At 40.4% G+C, this 24,970-nt stretch overlaps 1 protein-coding gene across 12 annotated transcripts in view; it reads right to left on the bottom strand.

Moving 5' to 3' along the window:
* Positions 1 to 24,970, bottom strand: part of GRAMD1B (GRAM domain containing 1B) — a 314,117-nt gene that overhangs the window by 127,898 nt on the left and 161,249 nt on the right. The window contains exons 1-2 of one of the 12 annotated variants that reach the window (XM_074302725.1): positions 18,215 to 18,319; positions 17,646 to 17,689 (exon numbers count right to left, since the gene is read on the bottom strand). The exons of 10 other annotated variants lie outside the window; for them this stretch is intronic. Coding sequence is in view for 1 of the 2 variants with exons in the window: in XM_074302717.1 (XP_074158818.1) it covers positions 15,946 to 16,067 (122 nt within the window). In the remaining variant the exon portion in view is untranslated. Of the gene's footprint in view, positions 1 to 15,945; positions 16,516 to 17,645; positions 17,690 to 18,214; positions 18,320 to 24,970 lie in introns of those variants that run through there. One more of the 12 variants, XM_074302717.1, reaches the window with a different exon arrangement.

Raw genomic sequence — 24,970 nt, 5'->3', positions numbered from 1 at the left:
AGAGAATGACAATTCCTTCTGTAAAGAGCACTTTCATCAAATACAGCTCAGTGAATTTGGAATCTAGAAGACCTGAATTCAAATCTATCCTCAGACACTTACTAGCTACTAGACCTTCTGAAGATCATTCAACTTCTGCTTGCCTCATTTTCCTAATCTGTGAAATGGGTTGTGAGGATAAAATGAGATGTGTGTAAAGTACATTATCGACTTATTATCATCATCATCATTACTAAATAAGCCTTTACCTTAGAACTTGCCTGAAAGCTTCATTGATGTATGCGCATTATGCTCACATCATATACATTGATGTTAACATACATAATGTTTTAATGTTTGCAAAGTGCTTTACATATATTACCTTATTTGATTATAAGTATATGCAAATGTGAACATAGCTCTCAGGAAAATTTAATTGCTTTCTACAATCCTAAGTGAAACATCAGCTGCTCCCTTCCCAGGGCCCTGGGCTTTCTCTGCACTATGCAATCTCCCTCCCCCTAGTTCCTCATCCTGCCCATCTCTCCCATGCCTGTTTCCCCACCTCCCAACTAAAGCAAGCATTGATTCTGTCTGGTTTTCCTGAGGCTATAGAATGTGTTCCCCAATCAGTGCTGGTGCACGGGATTCCTAAATGCATGGCAGAGACCTTCCTTAGGGTCCTGGTCCTTTTGGTTTTAGCCAAGGGATGCCTTCAAATTATTTTCAGGCTTTAAAACAAAGCCCTATCTATATTTTCAAGTCCTCTGATTGCAGGGACAGATTTCTGTGCGCTCAGACTAGACAAATCCACTTTTACCATACTCCCAGCAAACTCCCCAGTCAGATAGAAGAGTGGCTAGTTTTAAGGATGGGAAGCCATGAATTCTATAGTAAGGAATAAAGAAATTTACTTTTTTATAAGTAGCTTATTGATTCAAGGGAATTTCTAGGGAATGTGTCATGGATGTCTGAGCAAGCTAATAAAGCCTATGGACCCCTTTTCCAAATATTGTCTCTAAATACACAAAGTAAAATGCACAGGATTACAAAGGAAACTTTGTTTTTAATAGAAATACAATTGTCAAAACACTTAAAAATAAATTTGCAGATAACCAGGTTAGGAATCCTCATTTTTGTCCAGCCCCTAAGCAGAACAGAGAGCATTAGTCAAAAGTTATCTAGTCCTACCCCCTCATATGGGAGCTGAGATAACTGAGTCAAATTACTTGCCCACGTTCACATAGTAAACAGAAGAAGTAGGATTTGAATCTAGCCCTCTGACTCTAAATTCAGCATTCAGATATTTCCCTGAACCACTTTGCCTTAGCAGAAGTCAATCACAGGATTCACCCTAAAGCATTCCACTTAGATGTGACATAAAGTCCTTTCTCTGGGACTTTTCTCTGCCCCGCTCTTTTCCTACTCTGATCAGTTCTGACTTTATCCTTCTTCTGAAGCAAGTGTTTCTTCTAAAAATGAGGGAAGTGTGCTGGAAACTTCAGCACTTTTCTCTAACTCTACAATTCTTCAGACCCAGGGCCCAAAATAAATCAGGAAACAAGCCCCTCCAAAAGTTAATAATAAAGTCTGTCTCTTCTGTCAGGTTGCCAGGAGCTAATTTTACAGAACTTTCAAATTACTTCAATCTCCTCATTTTATAGCGGGGGAAACCAAATCTTTGTGAAGGAAAATAACTTGAGCAAAGTCAGTCAGTCAGTCAATAAGTAGTTATCAAGCATTTATTCAATTCAACTTAATAAATATTTGTTAAGTACCTACTAAGTGCCAGGCACAGTGCTAAGAACTGGGGGTACCAAAAGAGACAAAAAAAGGCAGTCCCTGTCCCCAGGGACCTTACAATCTAAAGAGGGAGATAACATGCAAACCAACATATATAAAGTAAACTATATAGATGATAAATGGGAAACAAGGAAGGCACTGGAATTAAGAGAGATTGGAGAAGGCTTCCTGTAGGAGGCTGGTTTTAGTTGGAATTTAAAAGAAAGCTAGGGAGGTCAGTAAGTGAGATTGAAAAAAGTCTTCCTGTGGATGGTGAGATTTTAGGTAGGACATGAAGGAAGCCAGGAGGTAAAGCTGAAGCTTTCCAGTCATTGGAAACAGCAAGGTCTCAGGTTAGGACAGTATTAGGTTGGGGAAAAGGAAACATGCCTCAGGGGCACAGAGATTAATTTTCTTACCTCAGACTCAGCTTAGTCCTTATTTTATGAAACCAATGTCCTTAATGAAGAACCTAAAGAAAGTTCAGAATCTAGAGGAAGTTTTGCAATAAGCAGTGGTCCCTGAACACATGGTTGCAGACAACCACTAAGCCATCTCCAGGGGAACTCAAAGGTGGAGAGGCTGTCAAGTAGGAAAGAATGATCATTTCTGTTATATTCCCATCTCTAACTTTTTGTGGATGAGCAATCTAGCTTAAAAATGATAATTTTTTAAACCAATCTTCAATTATTCGGATGCTAATAATCAAGTCTTTCCTTTTTCTTTTTGTGCTTCTGACTTCTTGTTCCTGGATATTTCTTGACACCTCACAAACAAACCCCAAGAGAAAACAAAACTCTTAAAGGAACCTTTGGCTTTTTATGAATAACCTTGATTTTAAAAAAATGTTGAGGGACAGAGTTGTGAAGGATTGGTTATGATTGGAGTTTTAAAAATCTGTTTATTTAATTAATGGAATAAAACAAGCATTTCCATAACCATTATACAGAAAGATGATTGCTCATTAAACTGAAAACTATGTGTAGAACTTGATGTCAAACAGGGAAGTTTCCTTTTTTCTCCAGTGCTAGGGAGATCATCAAGGGTTTGCTAAATTTGCAAGATCAGATCAACAAGAAAGTGGTCTGTGCAATTCAAAGATTAATGCGATTCAAATTCTTTCCCCAAATCTTTGTGGGTTAGAGTTAAAGGTTGGAAACAATGTTTCTGCAGTCACCAAGTCTGAAAGTATAGACCAGCCAACTTTAACTGTGTGTAATACAAATGAAATGACGGAAACGCACACAGCCGGAGGTCTACTACAGCAAAGGCCCACCCCCCCACCCCCCTGCCAAGAAGCAAGGTAGATGGGAAAAGACTCCGGTTTTAACTGTAGTGGCCCCAGCCTATAATCCCCAGGAGGCAAAGGGTCAGGTGGATTGCCTAAACTGGGGAGTCAGTCCCCGAGGGCTCAGAGAGCTAAACCCTGGAAAGCAAGAATACCAGGCTGCCTTAGAAGTGACCGACTGGCCCAAGTCAGAAAAGGGGCAGGTCAAAGCTTCCATGTTGGCCAAGAGGTGGATCCGAACAACCAGTGTCTGTGGAACTTCCAGCCTGAACCAGGGAGAGGGAAGGAGAGAAAGAAGAAAGAGGGGAAGGAGAGAGGAGAGGGAAGAGGAAGATTAACAGGGGAGGGGAATGGGGAGGGAAAAGACAGGGGAGGGGAGATCCTTATTTTAGAAACTAGAGGGCTTTTTCTTCAACAAATTCAGGAGAGTGACAAGAGCCACAGCATTGAGAAGTAGATATGAAATATATCATTTGAGCTCAACTTTTGTATTTTTCCCCTACGTCTTTAAGCCTACCTTCTAAGGAAGTTCTTTATTCTGTTCTCCCTGCATCCCTCCCTTGCAGCCAGGCAAGCTGCAGTAATATGGAGTAGGCTCTGAGCCCCAAGCAGCCTGCAAATCTGGGGCAGGCCGGTGCTGCAGTCACACACTGGGAAATCAAAGCTCGAGGCTCAGGCAGGGGAGACATCGGGCGCTGAGCATGTTATATTTAAGAAGCACTTTGGAGGTCACAGAGCAAAGGGAGGAGGCTGCCTCCAAGGCACTCCAGCCCCGCCAGGCCTTTCGGAGCAGAATCCCCTTCCAAACTGCATTTTCTCATCAGCAGTCTGTGTGAGGGGATGGTCACGGTAGCGGATGTGCAGGGCTGAGCCGATCAGGTGCTGCTACATACTTCCTCGAGCTGCCTCCCTCCTCTTCCCTTCCTGTTCCCTCCTCCACCCTCTGCCACTATTAGTCACAGGATCTGGGGTGACAGCCTAGGCTCCCAGCATTGGTCTTGCCTTCTGGTCTGCTGCTGTGTCAGCTCCCAGCTAAGAGCCTCACAGAGCACCTCCACCCCCACCCCACATACGGGACCTCCAGCCCAACCATCCCAACAAAACTGGCGTGATGGGAAGGCTACTATCCATGGGCTGGGGGGAGGGAGGGGGAGAAGAGACAGAGACAGAGAGAGACAGACAGATAGAGGCAGAAAGAGGGAGAGGGAGAAAGAACAAGAAAGAGAAAGAGGAGAGAGAGAAGAGGGGAGAGAGAGAGAGGAGAGAAAAAAGAAAAAAAAGGGAGATATAGAGAGAAAGACAGGGGGAGGAGGGGAAGAAAGGGAAAGGGAGAGAGGAAGCCAAAGGTGTCATTATCTATTTGGCCCCATTAAGAATGATGGCTTCTGATTCTATAACCCTGGGGGTATACGGACTGTCTCATTTTCTTCCTCCTTCCCTTCACAACCTGTTATACCAGGAATTCTCCCCAAGCAAGTAACAGACAAAGCAGAGGTAGACTCCACTTAGGCCCCTCATGTCCACAATTCCTGTACAAAATACTCTGTTGGCATGGAGCATACATATGCCCAGTGGCCAGATGGCACTCAGGCAGGGGCATGGCATCTACAGATGGGTGTCTGTATTCATCCTAGAAAAAGGACATGTCTGTTTTCCTGTCAGAACTCTAGGAGAACAGGATACATGGGGAGGGCACTGTGACAAGAGCTACAGGGCACGGATGAGGGAATAACCAAAATGTAAAGCCTTATTTCCTATGACCCATTTCCCTTAGACACATCAAAATTTTCTCCAGCCTAACATGGAATTCTGCCCTTGACTTAGTTCTATAATCCTGAGTGAGTAACTCATTCCACAATCCTACCAGTTTCTCAGACTTAAGAGTCGTCTTTTCTTCTCTTTCTCGGATCCCTTATGCCCCGTTCCTTCTATTTTTATCTCCAAAATAATCCTCAAATCCAGCCCCCCTACTTCTCGACTTCCACAGAGACTACTCCCCCTAGTTCAGGCTTATATCCATGTCAGTCTATAAGTACTTATTAAGCACTCTCTAAATGCCAGGCATTGTGCTAAGCACCAGGAAAACAAAGAACAGCATAAACAAATCCTGCCCTCAAGGAGCTCAAAAAATAATAAGAAAGACAATATACTAGGAACTATTTACAAACTATATCCAAGATAAATGCTAACTCATCTTTGTGCATCAATCTTTTCTTTCTCCAATCCATTTTCAATCAACGCTTGAGTAACCTTCCTAAAGTACCACCATAACTGCATTACTCCACAATCCTATTCAACATACATGTCAAACACTGAACGTTCTAAGCACTGGAGATACAAAAACAAAATAATATCCTTTTCTAGGAGCTTACTAATGGGGAGTTGGGCAGGAATATTACATAGAAAAGTAAATAAAAAGCAATTTGGAGAAAGAAAAAGGATTAACAGCTGGTAAAATCTGAGAAGTCTTCATAGAGGAGGTAGCACTTGAGAAGGAAGAAAGCAAGATATGAGTGAGTGGATTCCAGACATGGCAGAATGATTGTGAGTAGTCCAATTTGGCTGGAAAAAGAGTCGTTGCTATAAAATAATATTAAATAAGATTGGAAAAGAAGGATGGAGCCAGACTGTGGAGGGCTCTGAGTGATAGATTCAGGAATCTGCATTTGATTTGTCGTTGTTCCTATTCAGTTGTGTCCAATTCTTCATAACCCCATTTGGGGTTTTCTTGGCAAAGATACTGGAGTATTTACTTGCTATTTCCTTCTCTAGTTCATTTTACAGGTGAGAAGGAAAGTGAAGTAAACAGGATTAAGTAACTTGCCCAGGGTCACACATTTTGTGTCTCAGGCCAGTTTTCAGGAAGATGAGTATTCCTGTTTTCAGGTCTAGAACTCTATGCACTGAGCACCTAGCTGGACCCCCTGCTGGCATTTTATGGCAGTAGTAATAGGGAGGCCCTGAAAGTTTTCAAGCAGACAATGGACAGGGCCAGACATATTCCTTAGCAAGATACTTGTGGCAAGCAACATGGATAATGAATTTGAAAGGAAAGTCTCTGGAATCAGGGAGAGAAAATCATTAGTCTAATGCAGTAGTCAAGGAAAGAAACAATAAATCTGAATTAGGATGTTAACTATTTGGATGAAGGGAAGAGGGTTGGACATGAGAGAGAACACTGAATCAAGATATGAGGGCTGAGAGAGATGCTGGAAGTAGAGATGATTCTGAGGTTATAAAGCTGGGTGATTGGGAAATGATGATATCCTTAAGAGATAGAGAAAACTTAAAAGGAGGGACTGTTTCCGAAAAAAGACTTAAGTCCTATTTCCTACATGTTGAGTATGGGAAACTGATAGACAGCCAGAGATTTTTAAAAGGCTGTTGATAGTGGAGGACTGGTGTTCAGGAGATAAATCGGGACTGCTTAAGTGAGATCTGAACATCACCTGTGTCCATTTAACCACCCGAATCTTTGGGAACTATGAGATCACCAAGTGAGACAATATATAGAAAGTAGAACACAAAACTGAGGTCACCTTCCAGGGCTCACATCTTCTTAGGGGGTAGGAGATAGAGAATAAGAATAAAGAATGAGCAAAAGAGAATGAGCAAGAGCAGTTTGACAATATTATGATAATTATTAATGGAGTAAATTTCCTGTGGAATTCAGAGTGAATAGGAGAGAGGTCTGAAGCAGAAAATTAGCCTCAGCAAGAAGAAAGGCCATGTCTTCCACAGAGATTAGTGCAAAGGAGGAAAGGACAGATGATGGTAAAGAAAGGCTCTTAGAAATGAAGTGGGAAGGTGAGGTAGCTTTGAATTTCTCAAAAAAGTAGGGGGCTCCATCATCTGCTAACAAGTTCAAGATGGAGGAGGTTTGGGGGGAGATTTGGAACATCCACTGTGATGGTCAAGCAGGAACAAAAAGAACTGCCATGTAGCAACAGGAGCCCAGTTGTGAAAGCCAAAGATAAAATTACAGTGAAGTTAGATAGGAGGTTGTGTAACTTCCTCCAGTGACTCGTATTCTGTAGGGAAGAGGAGAAGGGAGATGGTGGGGGCACAAATGGCAGGAAGGAGAGGAATAAGGGACATATGAGCAGAAGACAGAAAAATGTCATACTGCTAACTACAGGGTTCCCTGTTGCCTGGCATTCAAAGCCTCTGTAATTTGGTTCCAACCTGCTGTAGAGCCTTAATTTTTACAGCTGCCCTTCACATACTCTATGTTCCAGCCAAACTAGATTACTACTCATTGTCCCCTTGCTCATGCCAAACTCCATACTTGCAAGAGATTCCTCCCCAACCCCTCAATTTCCATTTATATTTAGGTTCACAACATCACATATTTAATGTTAGAAAAACTTTCTGAGCCCCTCTAGTCCCATCCCTTCTTGTTGCAGATGAGGAAACTGAGGCCTTCAAAGCTTAAGTGATTTTTTTGTCTGAAGTAGAGCAAAGATTCAAAAATGGATCCTTTAGCTATAAATCCAGCACTCCATCTGCCTTTCCTTCCTACAAAGGCCAACTCAGATCCAATTTACCCTATGAAGCAATCCCTGACCCCACCAGGTAAAAGTGACATCCTCCTCCTCAAATTGCTCTTAACATTTTGCTTGACTTTCCTTTGGCCCATATTTCTGTACACATGCTCAGACTCTATTAAACTAAAAGCAGTATGGATCATTTTTAATTTCTGCTTTACCAGCCCCTAGCATAGTTCCTCATCCACAGAAGGCTTTTAATAAATAACTATTAAAGTTTTTTTTTTTTCTGAACTTGTGATTTTATTGGCATAGGGTGCACTCATTAAGGAACTTTATTTACCAATGCATAATTAATAATTTTAGTTCAATTTATAATTTTTTAGCTGCCTAAGTTATTGAGAGGTCATAGCAAGGGTCATAGAATTATTACAAACAGGACTTAAACCTAGAGCTTCCTTCCTCAGAAGCCCTCTCTCCATCTTCTGTGCTAAGCTATCTCTGATTACATTTGATATAATTTTATAGAGTTGCTTAGGTAAGTGAGAAGTCATACCCAGGGTCATATAATTATTATCAAAGACAAGACTTAAACCTACAACTTCCTGCTTCAGAAGCCCTCTCTCCATCTTCTGTGCTAAGCTACTCTAGGATTACATTATATAAGAGCCAACATTTATCTAGCACTTTAATGTTTTGGGAAGCATCTTACATACGTTATATCATTTCAGCCTCACAACAACCCAGTGAAGCAGTTACTCTCTGCATTTTGTGCTGAGACTCAGAGTAATGCAATGAACAGCCCAGAGTCACAAGGCTACCAACAGTGCTAAGCTTGGAATCCAGGTCTCCTTGACCCTAAGCCCAGCATTCTCTTTCCAATGGCTGCCTCAAGCTCTCATCATTAGGGAGGCCATCTGCCTGGAATTTCATTTTCCTCCCATCCTACTCAACACTCAGCCAAGCCAACACTTTATTTAAAAAGTTCCTGAAACTCCCCTCCTTTGAGAAGCCTTCCTGAATTGATCAGAAGCGAGCTTGGCTGCTTTCATCTTCCTGCCATATTTGGAAATAAAATTCCTACAGCAATAACATTATTCATCCTTTTATCCTTTCCCTATTTTTCTAAATGTTCTTAACCCCATCAGTACACAGGATAATAAGATCTGGAGTTGTAGGGTATACGAGAAATCATCTAGTCCAATTAATTGCCTTATTTTTCCAGGTAGTCTCTCATTATCTCAATTTCTTTAAGCATTTTACCCAGGATCATGCAGGTGCTCCTCATTCTCATTCACCCACACGATGAATCAGTTAATAAATCTCTCATTTTTAATGTATGTACAAACCATTCTTCTATGTCTTATTCTATCCATTTGCAGAAACACAGGGCCTAACTCAGGTACCCTTCACTTCTCCCTTGGTTGCTTCAATAATGATGATGATACAATGAAGATGATAACAATAACAAGCTAGCATTTATGTAGCTCTTTAAGGTTCACAAAGCACTTTAAAGAATTTGTCTCATTTTACCTCTTCCTAGGTAGGTGATATTTTTAATTCCCATTTTACAAATGAGGCAGAAAGTTAAATGACTTCAGACCTTAAGTGACTTACCTAGGGTCATATAGTTCAGAAAGTGTCTGAGGCCAGATTTTACTCAGATATTCTTAAATCCAGGGCTCAATTCCTTGGACCACCTTGCTACCTCAGCTAATAAAAAGCAATTATTTTATTTACTTATGCAAAATGGTCCACAGAACATTAAATTTAAAAGAATAATGGCTAAATAGCAATTTGTCACAGAATGATGAAAATGATTTTAAAAGTTCAATGTAAGTTTTAAAAATTTAAACACCTATCAGAAATTCCCTATGTTTTATAAATTAATAGGAAAAAATTCCCATATTATAAAAACAGATTCCAAAATAGCCTTGGGAATTCAGCAAGTGAAATACCCTGGAACTAGATCAAGATCTCAGATACAATTGTTGTCCATAATCACATAATAATGATCTATAAAAACAGATGGCCAATATTTTTAATAGATGTACCTATACCAGATATTCATGCTCTTCAAATTCTGTGAAATGAGAAATTCTAAAAATACAGAAACCTAACAGAAAAAAAAAACAACCCAAAAACAAAAACAAGTGAGAATAGAATTAGTCCATATCATCCCCCTGTCATCAGTTTGCTGCTGGATATATTTGAAAATGCTTTTGGTGAACCTGGAAAGCTTACATCCCAATACTTTTACACTGAAGCAAATCAGAAATATCAGTACATAAGTGACTAAGCAGGTTTTCTAGAGATGATGCTGGACACTACTTTTCAATCTCTTTTACTGGATCCTCCTTCAGCTCATAACCTCTAATGGTAAATAGTTCTCTGAGTTTTGCCCTAGGATCTTTATGAATATTCCTTCCCTTAATGATTTCATCATGTCTCACTGATTTAATTACTCTTTGCTAAAGATTCTCAAATCTATCTGTCCTGCCCCAACCTCTAATCTCATATCTCCAACTGACATTTAGACATCTTTTACTAAATAGCCAGTAAACATCTTAAATTTAACAAATCCCAAAACAGAACTCATCTCTTTTCCTAAACCTTCCTCCTCTCCTAACTTCTTAGTTCTAATGCTATCGCTCTCCTAAGTATTCTCTATTTATCTGGGGTATATAATTTATACCTTTTTAAATTATAGTCTTTCTCATTAGATTGGAGGTTTCTTGAGGGCAGGAACTGTCTTCCCTCTTTATATCCTCAGTGTTTAGCATGGTGCCTAGCACACAGTAGGTGCTTGATAAATGTTTACTGATTTGTCTAATTGATTTAATCAGGTATATAAAACACAGAAAAGATTACAATTAATTTAAGGCCTTCTCTAATTGAATCATCTATCAAAACTATAAAAGTTTGGGAAGCATTAAATACTTTAATCATGAAAAAAAACAAACAAACAGATGAAGGACATGCATTGAGAAATTGGGTCCCAACTCTGGGTCTATGTTTATCACAGCAATCCAATTTGGAGTTGAGCCTTCCATCAAAAGCATCCAACTACTGACCAGCCCAGGGGTGATCAAAGGATCTTTTCCTCCTCCATTGAATTTGGGCTTCCCATCAGCGTGTCAGTAGCCGTGGCCAGCAGAGGTATCTGCCCTGATTGATGTAAGACATCCCAAGACAGACAAAACACACTGGATAAAGGCAGCCTACCTGAGCACCCACCCTCAGAGCTCTACCAAGAACCTCACCTAAGGGGAACTTCCTCTACAAAGGAACAAAAGGAATTCCAAAAACAGGGAGCTGTAAGCTAGTTCTTTGCCATGTGAGTCATGTGGGCAGCATTCCTTGCTCATAGACCCCATGTATAGTTGTGGGAGAGTCTGTCCCAGAAACTGTTTCTGTATACTGTCCCTGTTATATATCTATGAATAAATATCCCTTTCTAAAAGTTAATTAGTTCTAAAAGTCATTAGTTTTGCTAATAACCAATGGGGAATACACTGGATCAGTCCTCATAAGTAACAGTAAGAGAAGCCCTAATTCTAATTTACCCATAGGACTCTGAGGGAAAAAAATATTGAATGCATTTCTATAGACTCAACCTACCCAATGCTAGAGGAAATTGGGAAAGTAACCCCAGAAGGGGTGTTACACAGGCATAAACTAATATACATGAAATGGATTGAAGAGCAGAATATATTCATTATGTGGGAGAGCTACATAATTCATAATAGCAGCTTGTATTTATATAGCACTTTAAGGCATGCTTAACATATATTATCTCATCCGATTCTCATGCAGCCTTGTGAGGTAGGTTTTACAAGTAACATTATCCCCACTTTATAAAAGTGAAGGCTCAGAAAAGTTAACTAATTTCTCCTTGGTCACAGAGCATTTGATTCAGTATTCAAAAACCCAGGTTTCTCTTGACTTCAAATCACTGTTTTTGTTATAACACTGCCTGTTGTATAGGTATAAAGAGCAAAAGAAGTAGATAATGCTAGAAATAACTGAGGTTCTTTCTCTCACCAATGGTTTTATTTAGGGGAGAGAAACATCCACGGTCTAATGTAATCAAGAATAACCTTTTTGGTCATTCTGATATATATAGCATATGAGGTTTTTTTTCCTTCGATTCCTTAACTGATGAGTATTTCATTTGCATAACTCAGATGAAATGAATGCTAACTAATAATAGTAGAATATAAGATTTATTTCCTAAAGTTGGGAATATAATCTACAGTCTGGAAATTGAGAAAACCACAGCATTTAGCATTGTAAAAAACCTAAGATATCATCTAGTACAATTTGTTTAGAGAGGAGGAAACAGTCTCAGAAAAAAGAAATGACTTACCTAAAATTTCTCGGCACTGTTCAATGGTTCAAGATCAGAAACTGAAATGATTTCCTTAGTGAAAATGACATTAAAGACGTCTTATCGTGAACCATGGGACTTTTCCACTTTTTGCTAGGAATAGCATCTAAAATCTTCCACAAGTTAGCTTACCCATTTGAATGTGAGTTCCTTGAAAGTAGGGGCTGATTTATTTTTCTATCTGTATTCACAACACATTACTTTGTACCTAGTAAGTGCTTAGTAAATGCTTTATTTAATGAAGAGTTGAGCCATGATTCAAAGCCAGGTCTTCTGGCTTCATCCTCTTTCTACTATATTACGCTGCATTCTTAGGTTTATATTGAGAATATTAAGGCAACATCTTTATCAACTAACATCTGGAAGCTAATTTATGGTGTACAGAGTGTTCCCTAAAGTCTTAGTGCAGATTTAAGTTTTAATAGTTTAAAATCACACTAATGTTTTTGGGATACTTGTATAAGCATTTTTCAAAAGTATTCTATGTGGATCTCTCCTTTGTGTCATATTCCATACCTTAATAGATACTTTTAAAGCTCTGTATCTGTTTAAAAGTCATATCTTACTAAACCATAAACTTTCTGAAGCCAGGTAATGTGTCATTTTCACCTCTATATTTAGCGTTTTGCATACAGTCAATGCTTAACAAATTTTCTTTTAAATGAATTAATAGTATTATTCCTACTGATTAATTTGGTCAATACAGAAGAAACACAATATAGACATTAGTCAAAGCTTTTCATCACACTTTCCTGTGGCAGAAACTTCTTGACTATATTACAGCTGACCAGAATACTTCCTCCTGAAATTGGTAGTATTGCCATCATTCAACTGAAACTGTCCTCTTCAAAGTTACCACTTATCTCTGAATTGCCAAATCTGATGGTCTTTTCTCAATCTTCATCCTTTTTTACCTCTCTGAAGCATTTGAAACTACGCTTCACTAGCAGATTGTTGAAATCTTTTCCTCTTGAATATTCTCCCCTCCCTGAGTTTTAGTTACATTTATCTCTCTTTTATTTCTTATCTCTTGTTTATCTCTTTTATCTTACCTTGGTAAGATATCATCTGAGATAGTATCTACATATCATCTCATTTGACCAGACCATATCTTCTCAGTGTCTTTTGTGAGATCTTAACTACTGAATATTAACTCTTTTTTCCAAATGGCAGTCTTTTACTTGGTAGTCTCATCAGTTTATTTTAACATGGGTTCAATAATCAATTCTATGAAAACATTCCCAGATCTACTTACACAGCCCTAGAGATTTTTTTGAGCTCCAGACTCATATCATCAATTGCCTACTGGGCATTTAGAACCAGAAGTCCATGAGGCTCTCAAATGCAACCCCAAACTGAGCTCATTCTCTTTTCCTCCCAACCCCTTCTCCCTTTCAAATTTCTCTATTGCCATCAAAATTGCCACCATTTTCCCAGTCACCTCAGCTTACCAACTTAGAGTCATCTTCCATTCTCCCTCACCCAAAATATAACCAAATAAGACAAGTGCTCTGCAAACTTTAAAGCACTATTATTATTATTAACTATTATCATTATTATCCTGGCTATCAGAAATTGCATACCAAATATCATGTGGAAATCCAGAAGCCAACACATACTGAGATAAATAAACCTAGAGACACACTACACTGACACAATCCTAAGAACACAACATTCCATTGTGGCAGGACACCCCATGCCAACTATTGTCTCAGATGGGTCAAGTACAGTCTGGCACAGAAACAAAGACCTGGACTTGATGGCCACACGAGATTCCTTCCAATTTTCAGATATGATGAAACAGCAAGCACTTAACCAATGATTGTTGAATTGCATTGAATTCTCCAGTCCAGTTACCAACCTTCGGATCAGTAACTTACGTATCTATAGTTAATCCCTTTCACATCTTGAGAACTGGGGTTATGGCACCTCTATGATCTGGAAAATTCAAGCAAAAAATTTTGGTTCCTCCTCTCCCGCCAGAAAACAGGTCTGATCTCTTTCTTTTTCTTTTATGGAGAGTCTACATTGCTTTGCTATAAAATTTGGGTTAAGGTTCTGTGTCGCCTACTGATCCTTGCCTGTTGTTTGCAGCTTCAGCAAAACTCCTAAAAATTGCCATTTAATATCTTATGCCATCCAGTTGTAGATGGGATAACTGTATTTTTATCTTAGGGATCTACAAGCCACCATTCTCAGTGCTATGATGCACACTAGCAAGAGCATTTCCTAAAGGAAAATATAATAAAGCATATAACTTTTATATACTTTATATACTTTTAGTATGTTAAAATTTTATATACCAAGTTATATCACATGCCAGAATACTAGGGATATCCATTAAACACAATGACCAAGGAGTCAGTTTTCAGGGGCTGGGTCATTCCTTCCAAAAACAGAGTAATTTCCCACTCAAAAGAAAAACTGTCTTATATTTATTTTGTTTACACTTTTTATGTGCATGTCATCTCCTCTTGGAAGAACATAAGTTCCTTGAGCCCAGGCTCTGTTTCAATTCCACCTGTACACCCAGCATCAAATACAGCAGCATATGTGATACAGTGGGCATTTGAGGAATGCTTGTATGGCACTGGAATATTTGCTGAAGTCTAAGCAGAACTTTTTTCAACTTAGGAGAATCTTACTTGATAGATACACTGGTGATGTTAGAAATTCAAAGGATGGTCTCTAGGGGGAAACAGAACAGGAACTAGAAGAATTTTTCTACATTCTGACATAAATGAATGGCATTATAAAACTATGAATATGACACACAAATGAATTGCATATTAGTTTTTAGTCGATGGCTCAGGTGGTTTTATATAGGCCATGCAAATTATATGCAAATTAACCACAGCTCATTTTATAGTCAATCACTCAAGCATTCTCTATATGAGGGCTATATAATACTACACAAATATAGAACTAGCTACCCAATACTTCTCTTCTAAAGGAAATGATTAAGAAATGAGGCGGGGGGACATGCTTGGCTGCCCAATTAGATTCAGTTTCCTTAGTTAGGCCCTGAAAGTCAAAAAGAACTTGAACCCAAAGCCCAACTCTGTATCTGGTGCAATAATCAGCAATCCAAGTTAAGGGGTGACAAATGCCTTAGAAAGAGGAATTTGTTTCTCTTTCTTTCTAAAAGAAAATACAAACAACTAATCCTAACCATTTGCAAAACTAATCCAAAAATTCCCTCAAACCACATGCTCCCCTAATGAATCCGACCATCACTGTCACCCCCTGCCAGTGTCAGCCTGTAGATGACAAATCATTTGCCATGGGAAAAGTGAGAAAGTCAGCAGGTCTACAAAAGGTGGGCCTGGCAAAGATGTACAAAGCACCATAAGCAGCATAAGCATGGAAGCCAGACAGCAAACTGCTTGCAGCAAATTGTTTTGAAGCAAAATGTACTTGTGAATGCATCCTCCCACAGCTACCACTAAAAATACCAACAGAGCCTTGCACATAGTAGGTACTTAGTAAATATTATAAGAAAAGAAGGAGTAAAGGGAAGAAGGAAAGTCCTCTCTCACCCCGCTTCCCAGAATTCCTTTTTCTAAAGAGCAAGGAGGGTTTTGCAGCCTGGAGTTCTCTCATCATCCTAACAGGAGATGAGTGACATTAGTAGGGTTTTACAAATTGTGAGAAAAAGTACAAAGCATCTAAGATTACACGGCATATGGTAGAAAGGAAAGGACAGGAAGAAGCACAGAACTCTTACTGTACACAGTTGCACCTGGCGTGCTGGTTTATAGTACCTCCCACATACTCTTCCTCCTCCTCTTTCTTCTGTCTTTGTCTCTGACTCTGTCTGTCTCTCTCCCTCCTTCCCTGCCCCCCCCTCCTCTCCCTCTCTCGCTCCCTCCCTCTTTTTCTCTCTCTCTTTTCCTTCCTTCCTCCCCCCTCCCTCTCTTTCTCCCTCCCCCTCCCTCTATTTCTATCGCTCTGTCTCTGTCTCTCCCTCCCCCCCTCTCTGTCTCTCCCTCTCCCTCCACACACACACACAATCTAACCTGTACCAGAAATCTGAGCTGCATCCAGTCTTCCACCTCTGGAAAAAAGGAGATCCTGCCTTCTGATCAGCAAGACCCCAAACCAAGAGCACATAAGTGCTAGGAATGGGAGAACAATACATTTTTCTCTGAAAACGGGTGGGGATTCCCCCTGGACCCCTACTCAGCTTCCTCAAGTCCCTCTTTTCAAGAAATTCACAACATACCAATGCTCAAAAAGCATGCAAGCCGGAGTCAAAAATGAGAAACTTATCTCAGAGACGCCCTCTAGTGCATCCCTTCTGCAACAGCAATGCTGCATCTAGCCAGCATCCCTCAGAAACCTCCACTTCCTACGGGGAAATAAGATGGAAGGAGGGGACACAATAGCAACGTCTGTCACTCAGAAAACAAATTCCTCCCCAAGCCCAAGCTCAACTTCTGAATCAAACTGCAAAGTTAAAGAAAGGCTGTCCTTCTAGACCTTTATTAACTGGGAAGCCTCAGGGCAAAGACCAGAAATGAAGTGGTGGAGAAATAGATGAAAGATTGATGAGAAAAAAAGATATACAAAAGAGAGAGGAAAAAAGACAAAGATGGGAAAGAAAAACAGAAGGCATAAATAAATTTAAGTGAGTAAAGAAACACGAAGCCCAGTAAGAAAACAAAAAAGGCAAAAAGTAGAGGGAGAGTAGGTAGAAATAGAGAATAAATGAAAAAATAATTGTTCAAGGGAAAATCAACTAATAATTTACAATTATAAAACCGTAGTAATAATAAGTGACCAAAAACACTTTTCCAGAGAAGGGAAGGTGAAGGGTTTGACTTTTAGGACTCAGTACCTATTTTCTTCCAAGTCCTCAATGCTATAAGGTCTAAATAAATTTAAGTGGATAAAGAAACAAAAAGGCAAAGAAGGTAAAAAGCAAAGGGAGGGTGGGTAGAAAGAGAATGAATGTATGTATGAGAAAAGAATGTATGTATGAGAAAAGTATGATAGTTCAAGGGATAATAATAATAATAATAGTGAAACCATAATAATAATAATAGTGAAAGAGATTTTCCCAGATTTGGGAAGATAAAAGAGTTTAACTTCTGAGACTCAGTACCTATTTTCTTCCAAGTCCTCAATGCTTTATGGTCTAAAATGTAAGTGGATAAAGAATTCAGTACGAGGGCAAAAGAAGGTAAAAAGCAAAGAGAGTGGGTAGAAAGAGAGAATGAATGAAAAATACGTTAGTTCAAGGGAAAATCAAGTAATGATTCAAAATTACATAACTACAATAATAGGGATAGAAACAGACTTTCCCAGAGGCGGGAAGGTGAAGGGTTTGACTTCTAAGACTCAGTACCTATTTTCTCCTGAGTCCTCAGTGCTACAAGGTCTAAATAAATGTGAGTGGATAAAGAATTCAGAAAGAGGACAAAAAGGTGAAAAGCACAGGGAGAGCGGGCAGAGAGTGAGTGAAAGGTGTGACACAGCTTCGGGAGAAATGAGTAATAATCAGTAAGAATGAACGAGACGATGCTCCCACCGACACCCCCAGAGGTGCAAGGCGGAAGGTTTGTCCTCTAGACTCAGCGCTCCCTTTCTCCTGACCCTCCCCTCTGCGGGGCTCGGAGGGACAGGTGCTGGGGCAGGGAGGAGGAGTGAACCAAAGGGAGAAGTTGCCAAGCGAAGCCACTTACGCACAGTGAGGCCGGCAGCATTTCCATCCTACCTTTGCTGTGGCCATATCAGCCGGCTCCATGGTCTCTGCCTGGCCTGGGGGGCGGCACCATCCGGAGAGAAAAGGCAAAGTCACACACAGCCAGACAGAGCGCGCACACACCCCCTGTGGAGATCCGGGAGAATGGGGTCCGTTCCCCACCCCCGCCCGGCACAGGCCAGGCTGGCCCTCTGAGGGAGGCGGGGAGCCCCTACAATGCCCACGAGGGAGGTTTCCACGGTGCCAGGAGGCGGTTCTCGGGACCTTTCCTGACCTCTCCTCCCTTCCTAGGAGGCACCCCGACCCGGGGCATCAGTCACCCACCCCGTCCCTCACCCGCCGCTGCTGCAGCTTAGAAAGGAAGAGCGGGTCAAAGGGCCGGCTGCTGGGCGCTGGGCAAGAAGCCCGCAGGGGAGGGAAGGTCCGAGGGACTGTGTAGCGGGAGGGGCCCCTAAGAGGAAGGTCAAGGCACTCAGGTGGGAGCAGAAGGGGCTACGGCATGAGCGGGCGAGGCGGAGTGGAGCCGGGGCGGGCAGGGCACAGACGGTGAGGGGACGGGCTCGCCCATCGAAGGCACTCACCTTGCAATACCATTCACATTGACTGAGGCCTACGCCGGGAGCGGGTGGCTCACCCCCTCCCGCCCGCTCCCAGAGCCTCCCAGCCTCTGCTAGAGGTACATGGGAGCAGCCGGCAGCCGGGCTCTCTGCAGAGGCCCCTGCTTCTCCCGGCGCCGCAGCCTGATTGGAGGAGCCGGATGACTTCACTCAGCCCCATTCATCACTCTAGGTTTCCTGCCCAGTAGGGACAGGCAGCTTGCAATGACTGCAGCTTTCTCTCTGGCCTACTTTCCTGGGGAAAGTGGGCTATGCTCTTGTCCTGAGCAGCCAAAAGCAACCAGGATGTCCCAGTGGGGACAGCACGCGGGGATGGGGGGCAGAGGAAAGGCCGAACAGCAAAGGAGCCCGTCACAACCCCAGCTCAGTTACCCCCAGGAGCATGTGCTCATAGAGGCCCTCCCGGCACTCCCAGGACCACAGGGCTCACAAGATGGCACTCAGGCCTGCAGCCGCCTAACACCTTCCACCACAACCTTTCCTTTGTGAGGGAAGAGCTCCGTGAAGTCAGCCAGGGGAACAATAGCCCCCCTCTCCTACACATGCTCGGTCACACAGCTTTTCCAGAATCCCAAACTCCTAAGGTAATGGAACCTTCCTGCCTGAAATTTTCTCTCCACAGTGGTAGCTAGGAAACCAGTTTCTTTCCCACCAAATCTAGAAAAACATGAAGCAGGAGACCTGTTAGCCTCACTCTTTTACTTCTTATGATTTCCCCCAAGACAGACTTAATAATGACAAGAAATCACTGCATCCACTCACAAAAACGCAACCTATCAACATCTTTATCCAACAGAAAATGATATTGACTATTAACCCAGCCTGTTTTTCCCTAGCTACCTTCAGCATCGTGTTTCTCCTCCTGTATCTCTGGGTTCAAAGAATATAACTACAACAAATATAAATACAGTAACACCCCAGTTAAGCTAACTTTGTTTCTTTGTGTACCACTTTTACAAAAATGAGGCAAATTATAAATGATTCAGTAAAGACAAAATTTTAAAAACTTTCCAAAGTATGTTCTGAAATCAGTCCACATTCCCCTACAGCTTTCCAACTGTATTTCCGTACAACAGAAGATTGACTTTAAGAATCAATCAATCGATATTTAAGGGTCTGAGGATATCAATAATCCAATAAATCTCCAATCAAATTCCCTTTATTTACTAATGCAAGAAACTTCATGAATATTCTTTACAAAAAAGGGCTTTCAACAACCAAGACTAAAACCAAAGTGTTTTTTAAAAAACATACAGTTTTCAGCTTAAAGAAAACTGAAGGCCATTCTTCAAATATTCTGGTGATGCCAGTATTTTCAGGTTTTCTCTCTGCATCTAAAAGACCCACTCAGTCCCAAATCACTGTGCCAACCAAAATCTCGCAAAAACTAAACAGGGACAAGAATAAAGAGGCAGAATATCTTCACTGTCTCTTTTAAGCTATATTCTTAATAATCAGGGTTGAGCCTTTGGACCTATCTTTATTATCACAAAAACATTCAACATGCATAAAATATGAATATACACACAAAATGTGTGGAGAGGGAAGCCTATATACATAGTCTTCTTCATAGGCCAGGGATCCTAAACTTAGGTACCCTCGTCCTTTTTGTTTTTATATATTTAGAAAACTATCTCAATATAATTATCTTCCTATATAATACTGGGTATTTTATTTTATGTTTTTAAAAGACATTATTCAAAGTTATCTTTCACACAAAAATAGATAAGAAGCCTTGCCCTTAGCAAAAGCCTGTAGCAAAGCTCCCAAAGGCCAGTGCTAGAGTCTCCTGTCCAGTACTAACAGCAGGAGGTACAAAAATCTTTCAGAGGAGAAGGCCACCTAGCTCCAAGAGGATAATGTATTAGATTTAGGGGAAATCATCCAGAGAACCATAGTGAGCCCATTTCAGCCCCTACAGCAGCGACTGAAAAGACCAAAAATGAAAACATACAGGATCACAGATTTTTGGCTAGGAGAACTCCCAAAGATCAGCTAGTTCACAACTCTCATCTTATAGATGAAAAAACTGACACCTAGACCTAGAAAATGTAAGTGGCTTTCCTAAGGCCACATAGCTAGTTAAATGGCACAGCAAGGAATTGAACCCCAGACCCTCTGATTCCAAATGCAGGTGTATAAATGAGTGTTCATTTATGTGGGGGGAAAGCATATATATGTATGTTTTTAATAATTATATTTATGTTTATACGCATAAATATATATGGATATGTGTATTTTACATAAACATATCTTAAAGAAAAGAAACTATTTTGTTGTCAAGAATGATGAACACAGATAATAATGACTGCTAATGATATGGTGTTTTAAAGTGTATGAAAAACTTATTAAATATATGTATATACATATGTATCACTTAGGAGATAATATAGATATAAACCGATATAGACACAAATATAATCAACTAAGTAAGATATAGTCTATTAGGTCATATTATTTGCCTAGAGAATATACTATAAAGCTATTGATATATAGATGAATCTATTATGATATACATGAAATTAATATACATATACTTTAGTTACATGTATCTATATAGCTTTGCAAACCATAAAGCACTACATAATTATTAGCCATTATCTTTTCATCATCCCTGGCAACAAAACATCTGTGTTTCTTTAAAATATATTAGATAAAATTGTTGTTGTTGCTTGTCCACCATGACATCAGAGAGGGGATGCCATGACATGTCAGTGAGTTGGGTTTCAGTGAGGGAGGGCTATGCAAGGATACCTGCCTCCCTCTCCCCTCCAGCATCTGAGTCCAGTGGCCAGACATAAATCAGGATGACTGGAGGTGGCCCTGGAGGCACTGGGAGACCTTGACCTTTTTAAGTTAAAGTCTTTAACAGGTCTCAGTTTGATTGAAGAAATGCCCATTCAATGATTAAGGCTAGGTAGCAATTGAGATAAAGAATTTCCACTTTCACTTAGTCAAAAAAAAAAAAAAATCTAAATTAATAACCTTACTCCCCACCACATATTCTTCCACCCACTGATTAGCCTCCTTGCTGTTACAGGAACAGCTCTGTCTCCAATCCCCTGGCATCTTTTCTGGCTCTCCTCCATACTTGTGATCTTCTCCCTCCTTATCTCTATCTTATATTCACTTCTTTAAGTCCCAACTAAAATTCCAACTTTTACAGGAAGTCTTTCCCAAGTATTTCTAATTCTAAAGCCTTACCTCTTATGATCATTTTCTATTTATCCAGTACATAATTTATTAGTACATACCTTTTTTTGCTTGTGGTCTTCCTCATAATTGTAAGCTCCCTGAGGGCAGTGACTGTCCCCTGTCTCTTTCTATATCCCCAGGGCTTACACAGTGCCTGGCACACCGTAGGTGCTTGATAGATATTTACTGCTTTGTCTGACTAAATCAGGTATATATAAAGCACAGAAATGATAACAATTAATGTAAGGCCTTCTCTAATTGAATCATCAATCAAAACTATGACTAGATGTAAAGACTCTCTTAATCAGTTTGGGAAGCATGAAGCACTTGAAAGAATTTAGATAAAGGAAATGTATTGGGAAATTGGGTCTCCATTCTGGGCCTGTGTTTATCACAGCAATCCAGTTTGGAGTTGAGCCTTCCAGCAGGAGCATCCAGCTGCTGACAAATCCAGGGGTGATCTTCCCAGTGCCCTGGGAAGGGGGGAGGATTCAGTTCTCTCTTTTTCTCCTCCATACGTACTCACATTTATTTAAATGCCTACATATAACATGCACACGCACACCCAAGGCGATACTAGAGGTATTATTGTCCTGACTTTAAAAGTTGAAGAAACTGAGGCTGAGAAAGATAATTTGGTTTATTCAGAGTCACAGAATTATTAAGTGCTAGGAGCAAGATTAAAACTCAGTTCTTTTCCCTCTCCAAATCTAGCATTCCACCCACTATAACACTCTGCTGCTAGGTCAATTTTTCCTTTTTTTAAATTTTACAAATTCTTCAGAATAATCATTTTAGAAAGAAGAACAGCAGGAAAGGAAGTAATAACTAGGGAACCAGTAAACAGTGTGTGTATGTATATATGTATGTATTTTAAAAATCACAAAGCTTTAAGGAAATAAGATGGGAGGAAGAAGCACAGGGCTATTAGTATGATGGTAATGGTGATGATGATGATGATAATCCCAAGAGAGAAAAAGGAAGTAGAAGCCAAAAAGGGAAAAGGGAAGGGAATGCTGTTAAATGCGTTCTAATGAAATCTCAAGGGAACATCACTTTAGAGGTCTCCGGTTCTATCCTCCTTCCATAAAACAATATGGAAACTTTATTTTTCCAGTTTTCCAAAGAATGACATTCATTCAGGGCTTCCCTGTGCCTCGGATCCCCAAGTCTTTCCTTCTGAAACTTAAATCTATTTTTCTCATCTGGTCCTTAGTGGAAACAGGAAAGCAGTGGCTACTACCATCCTCACAACCTTTCCCTGTGCTTCCCGGATATTCTTCTGAAAATGAGTAATTGCTTTGACATTAAGACCCAGGGTGTTCAAGCACAAAAGTGGGGACTTAAACCAAAGAGAAAAAGCACCGGCTGCAGGAAAGGCCCACAAGGATGTGGGGATAAACTCAACCCAGATAAGACTCCCAAGTAATCACTCTGACTGCAGCTTAGCTCAGAACTGCCCATTTTTTTGGAGAAAATCTCAAAAGCAGCCGCAGCTCAAAGGGTGGGGCTACTGGGCAACCAAGTAAGGTTGCATTCTGGATCGAGGTCATGTAAAAACTCTGCTGCATCATGGGAGATGTAGTTCTCTGGCAGGGTGGCTAGAATGAGGCCATGTTTACACTGTTCAATGACCTACGGGGATGGCTCTGCTCAGATTTAGAAATCTGTATCTGATTTTTTTTAAGCAAGGGAATAAAACAGCCCATTTCATATATACTAGGAACTTATGCCTTTATACGGAACTGTAATGCTGGAGACAGGAAAGTGTAAAGTGAGGGGGCTGATCTGGAGGATCTCTAATCATTGGAAAAATCACTCCCAGGAAAAAAAATCACTGAAGCAAGGACTGCAAAGACTAAAGGGTGAGGTCATTCTGTCCATTCCTCTTCCTCCTGACAGGTTAATGCCACAGAGAAAAGACAACTCATTTTGGGTTTTTTTTAGGAAAAAAACTATTTGGTCAAAGGATATGAACAATTTTCAGATGAATAAATTAAAACCATTTCTAGTTATATGAAAAAAATTCTCTCAGTCACTATTATCAGAGAAATGCAAATTAAGACAATTCTGAGGTAATACTACACACCTCTCAGATTGGCTAAGATGACTGGAAAAGATAATAATAAATGATGGAGGGGATGTGGGAAATCTGGGGCACTAATACATTGTTGGTGGAGTTGTGAAATGATCCAACCATTCTGGAGAACAATTTGGAACTGTGCCCAAAAGGGCTATCAAATTGTGCATACTAGGCCTATATCCCAAAGAGATCATAAAAAAGGAAAAGGACCCACATGTGTAAAAATGTTTTTAAATTGAGGATATACAGAATGGTTTCAGAATGAAACTGACATACTGAATTTGAGAAAAAGCAAAGGACATAGTTGTGACATAAAGCACGTGGTTTACCCTTCTGAGTCTCCATTGTTTAGTCTGGAAAATGAAGCTGAATTAGCTAATTCTTGAGTATAAGAAAAGAAGGTTTACAAAAGAAAAAAAATAAGCTTAGAGTCAGAGAGCCTGGAGCTGGTTCTGCTGTGTGTGGCCTTTGACAAATTCTTTCCTTTCTCTGCACCTCAGCCTTCAGCTATAAAATGAGGAGATTGGATTAGATTATTTCTAAGACTTCTTCAGCCCCTAAATAAACATTAAAAATTTGTGTGTGGAGTAGTATGGGAAAAATTATAGTGCAACACTATCTGAAATCCAGTATCTGGAGAAAAGGAACAAGACGGAAGAGAAAGATGGGGCAAGTGTATACAACTATGGCAATGGAATTTCTCACTTCCCCTTGAGAGCTGATCACCCCACTGAGCAAGAAGAAAAGAGAAGAGGAAAGACTATTCCAGCTCAAGTCAAGCCTGATAACTGATTGGGGAGCCAAGGCCATCTGCTTTTTGGTCACTTCTGTGTAAATAAGCTCACTGAGAGAATGCAGTTGCTGTGGTCGTCAATTTCTATGCCAATTTCTGAGGGAAAAATAATGATTCCTGAAGCTCTGGTGACCACTGTCCGTAGGGGCAATCGTTGCATTCTCCTAATTCCGACTTGTGAATCTGGATGAGGGTTTTTGAGACCTCAAAGAACAGAAAATAGGGAAGTCCCATAACCAACTAGTGAACCTAATATCACCATCATTATTGATACCTTTCCTCCCACATGTTTTTAACTACAGTCATACCACCTCTTACCCAAAGCCTTTGGATGGTAGAGAACTGATGCATCTTTCCTTAAGTTCTATAGCTGACCCTTCAGAGAACTTGGAAAAGAGGAAGTCTGAATTTAAATCCAGCCTCAGAAACTGTAGTGTTTGATCCTGGGCTAGTTCCCTAATCTCAGTTCCCTTATCTATAACATGGAGATAATTACTCCTACCTCCCGAAGTGATTGTGAGGATGAAGTAATATTTACAAAGCAGTTTGCAGACTTTGAAGTGTCATATAAATTCTAGCTGTCTGGAACACAAGCAGAAGAGTGATTGTAGAAATCTAAATCAGCCTTATACAATACAGAAAGTCAGGA

Source organism: Sminthopsis crassicaudata, chromosome 3, assembly GCF_048593235.1.
Source record: "Sminthopsis crassicaudata isolate SCR6 chromosome 3, ASM4859323v1, whole genome shotgun sequence".
NCBI classification, from domain to species: domain Eukaryota; kingdom Metazoa; phylum Chordata; class Mammalia; order Dasyuromorphia; family Dasyuridae; genus Sminthopsis; species Sminthopsis crassicaudata.
This window is presented reverse-complemented; position numbering and strand designations above follow the sequence as displayed.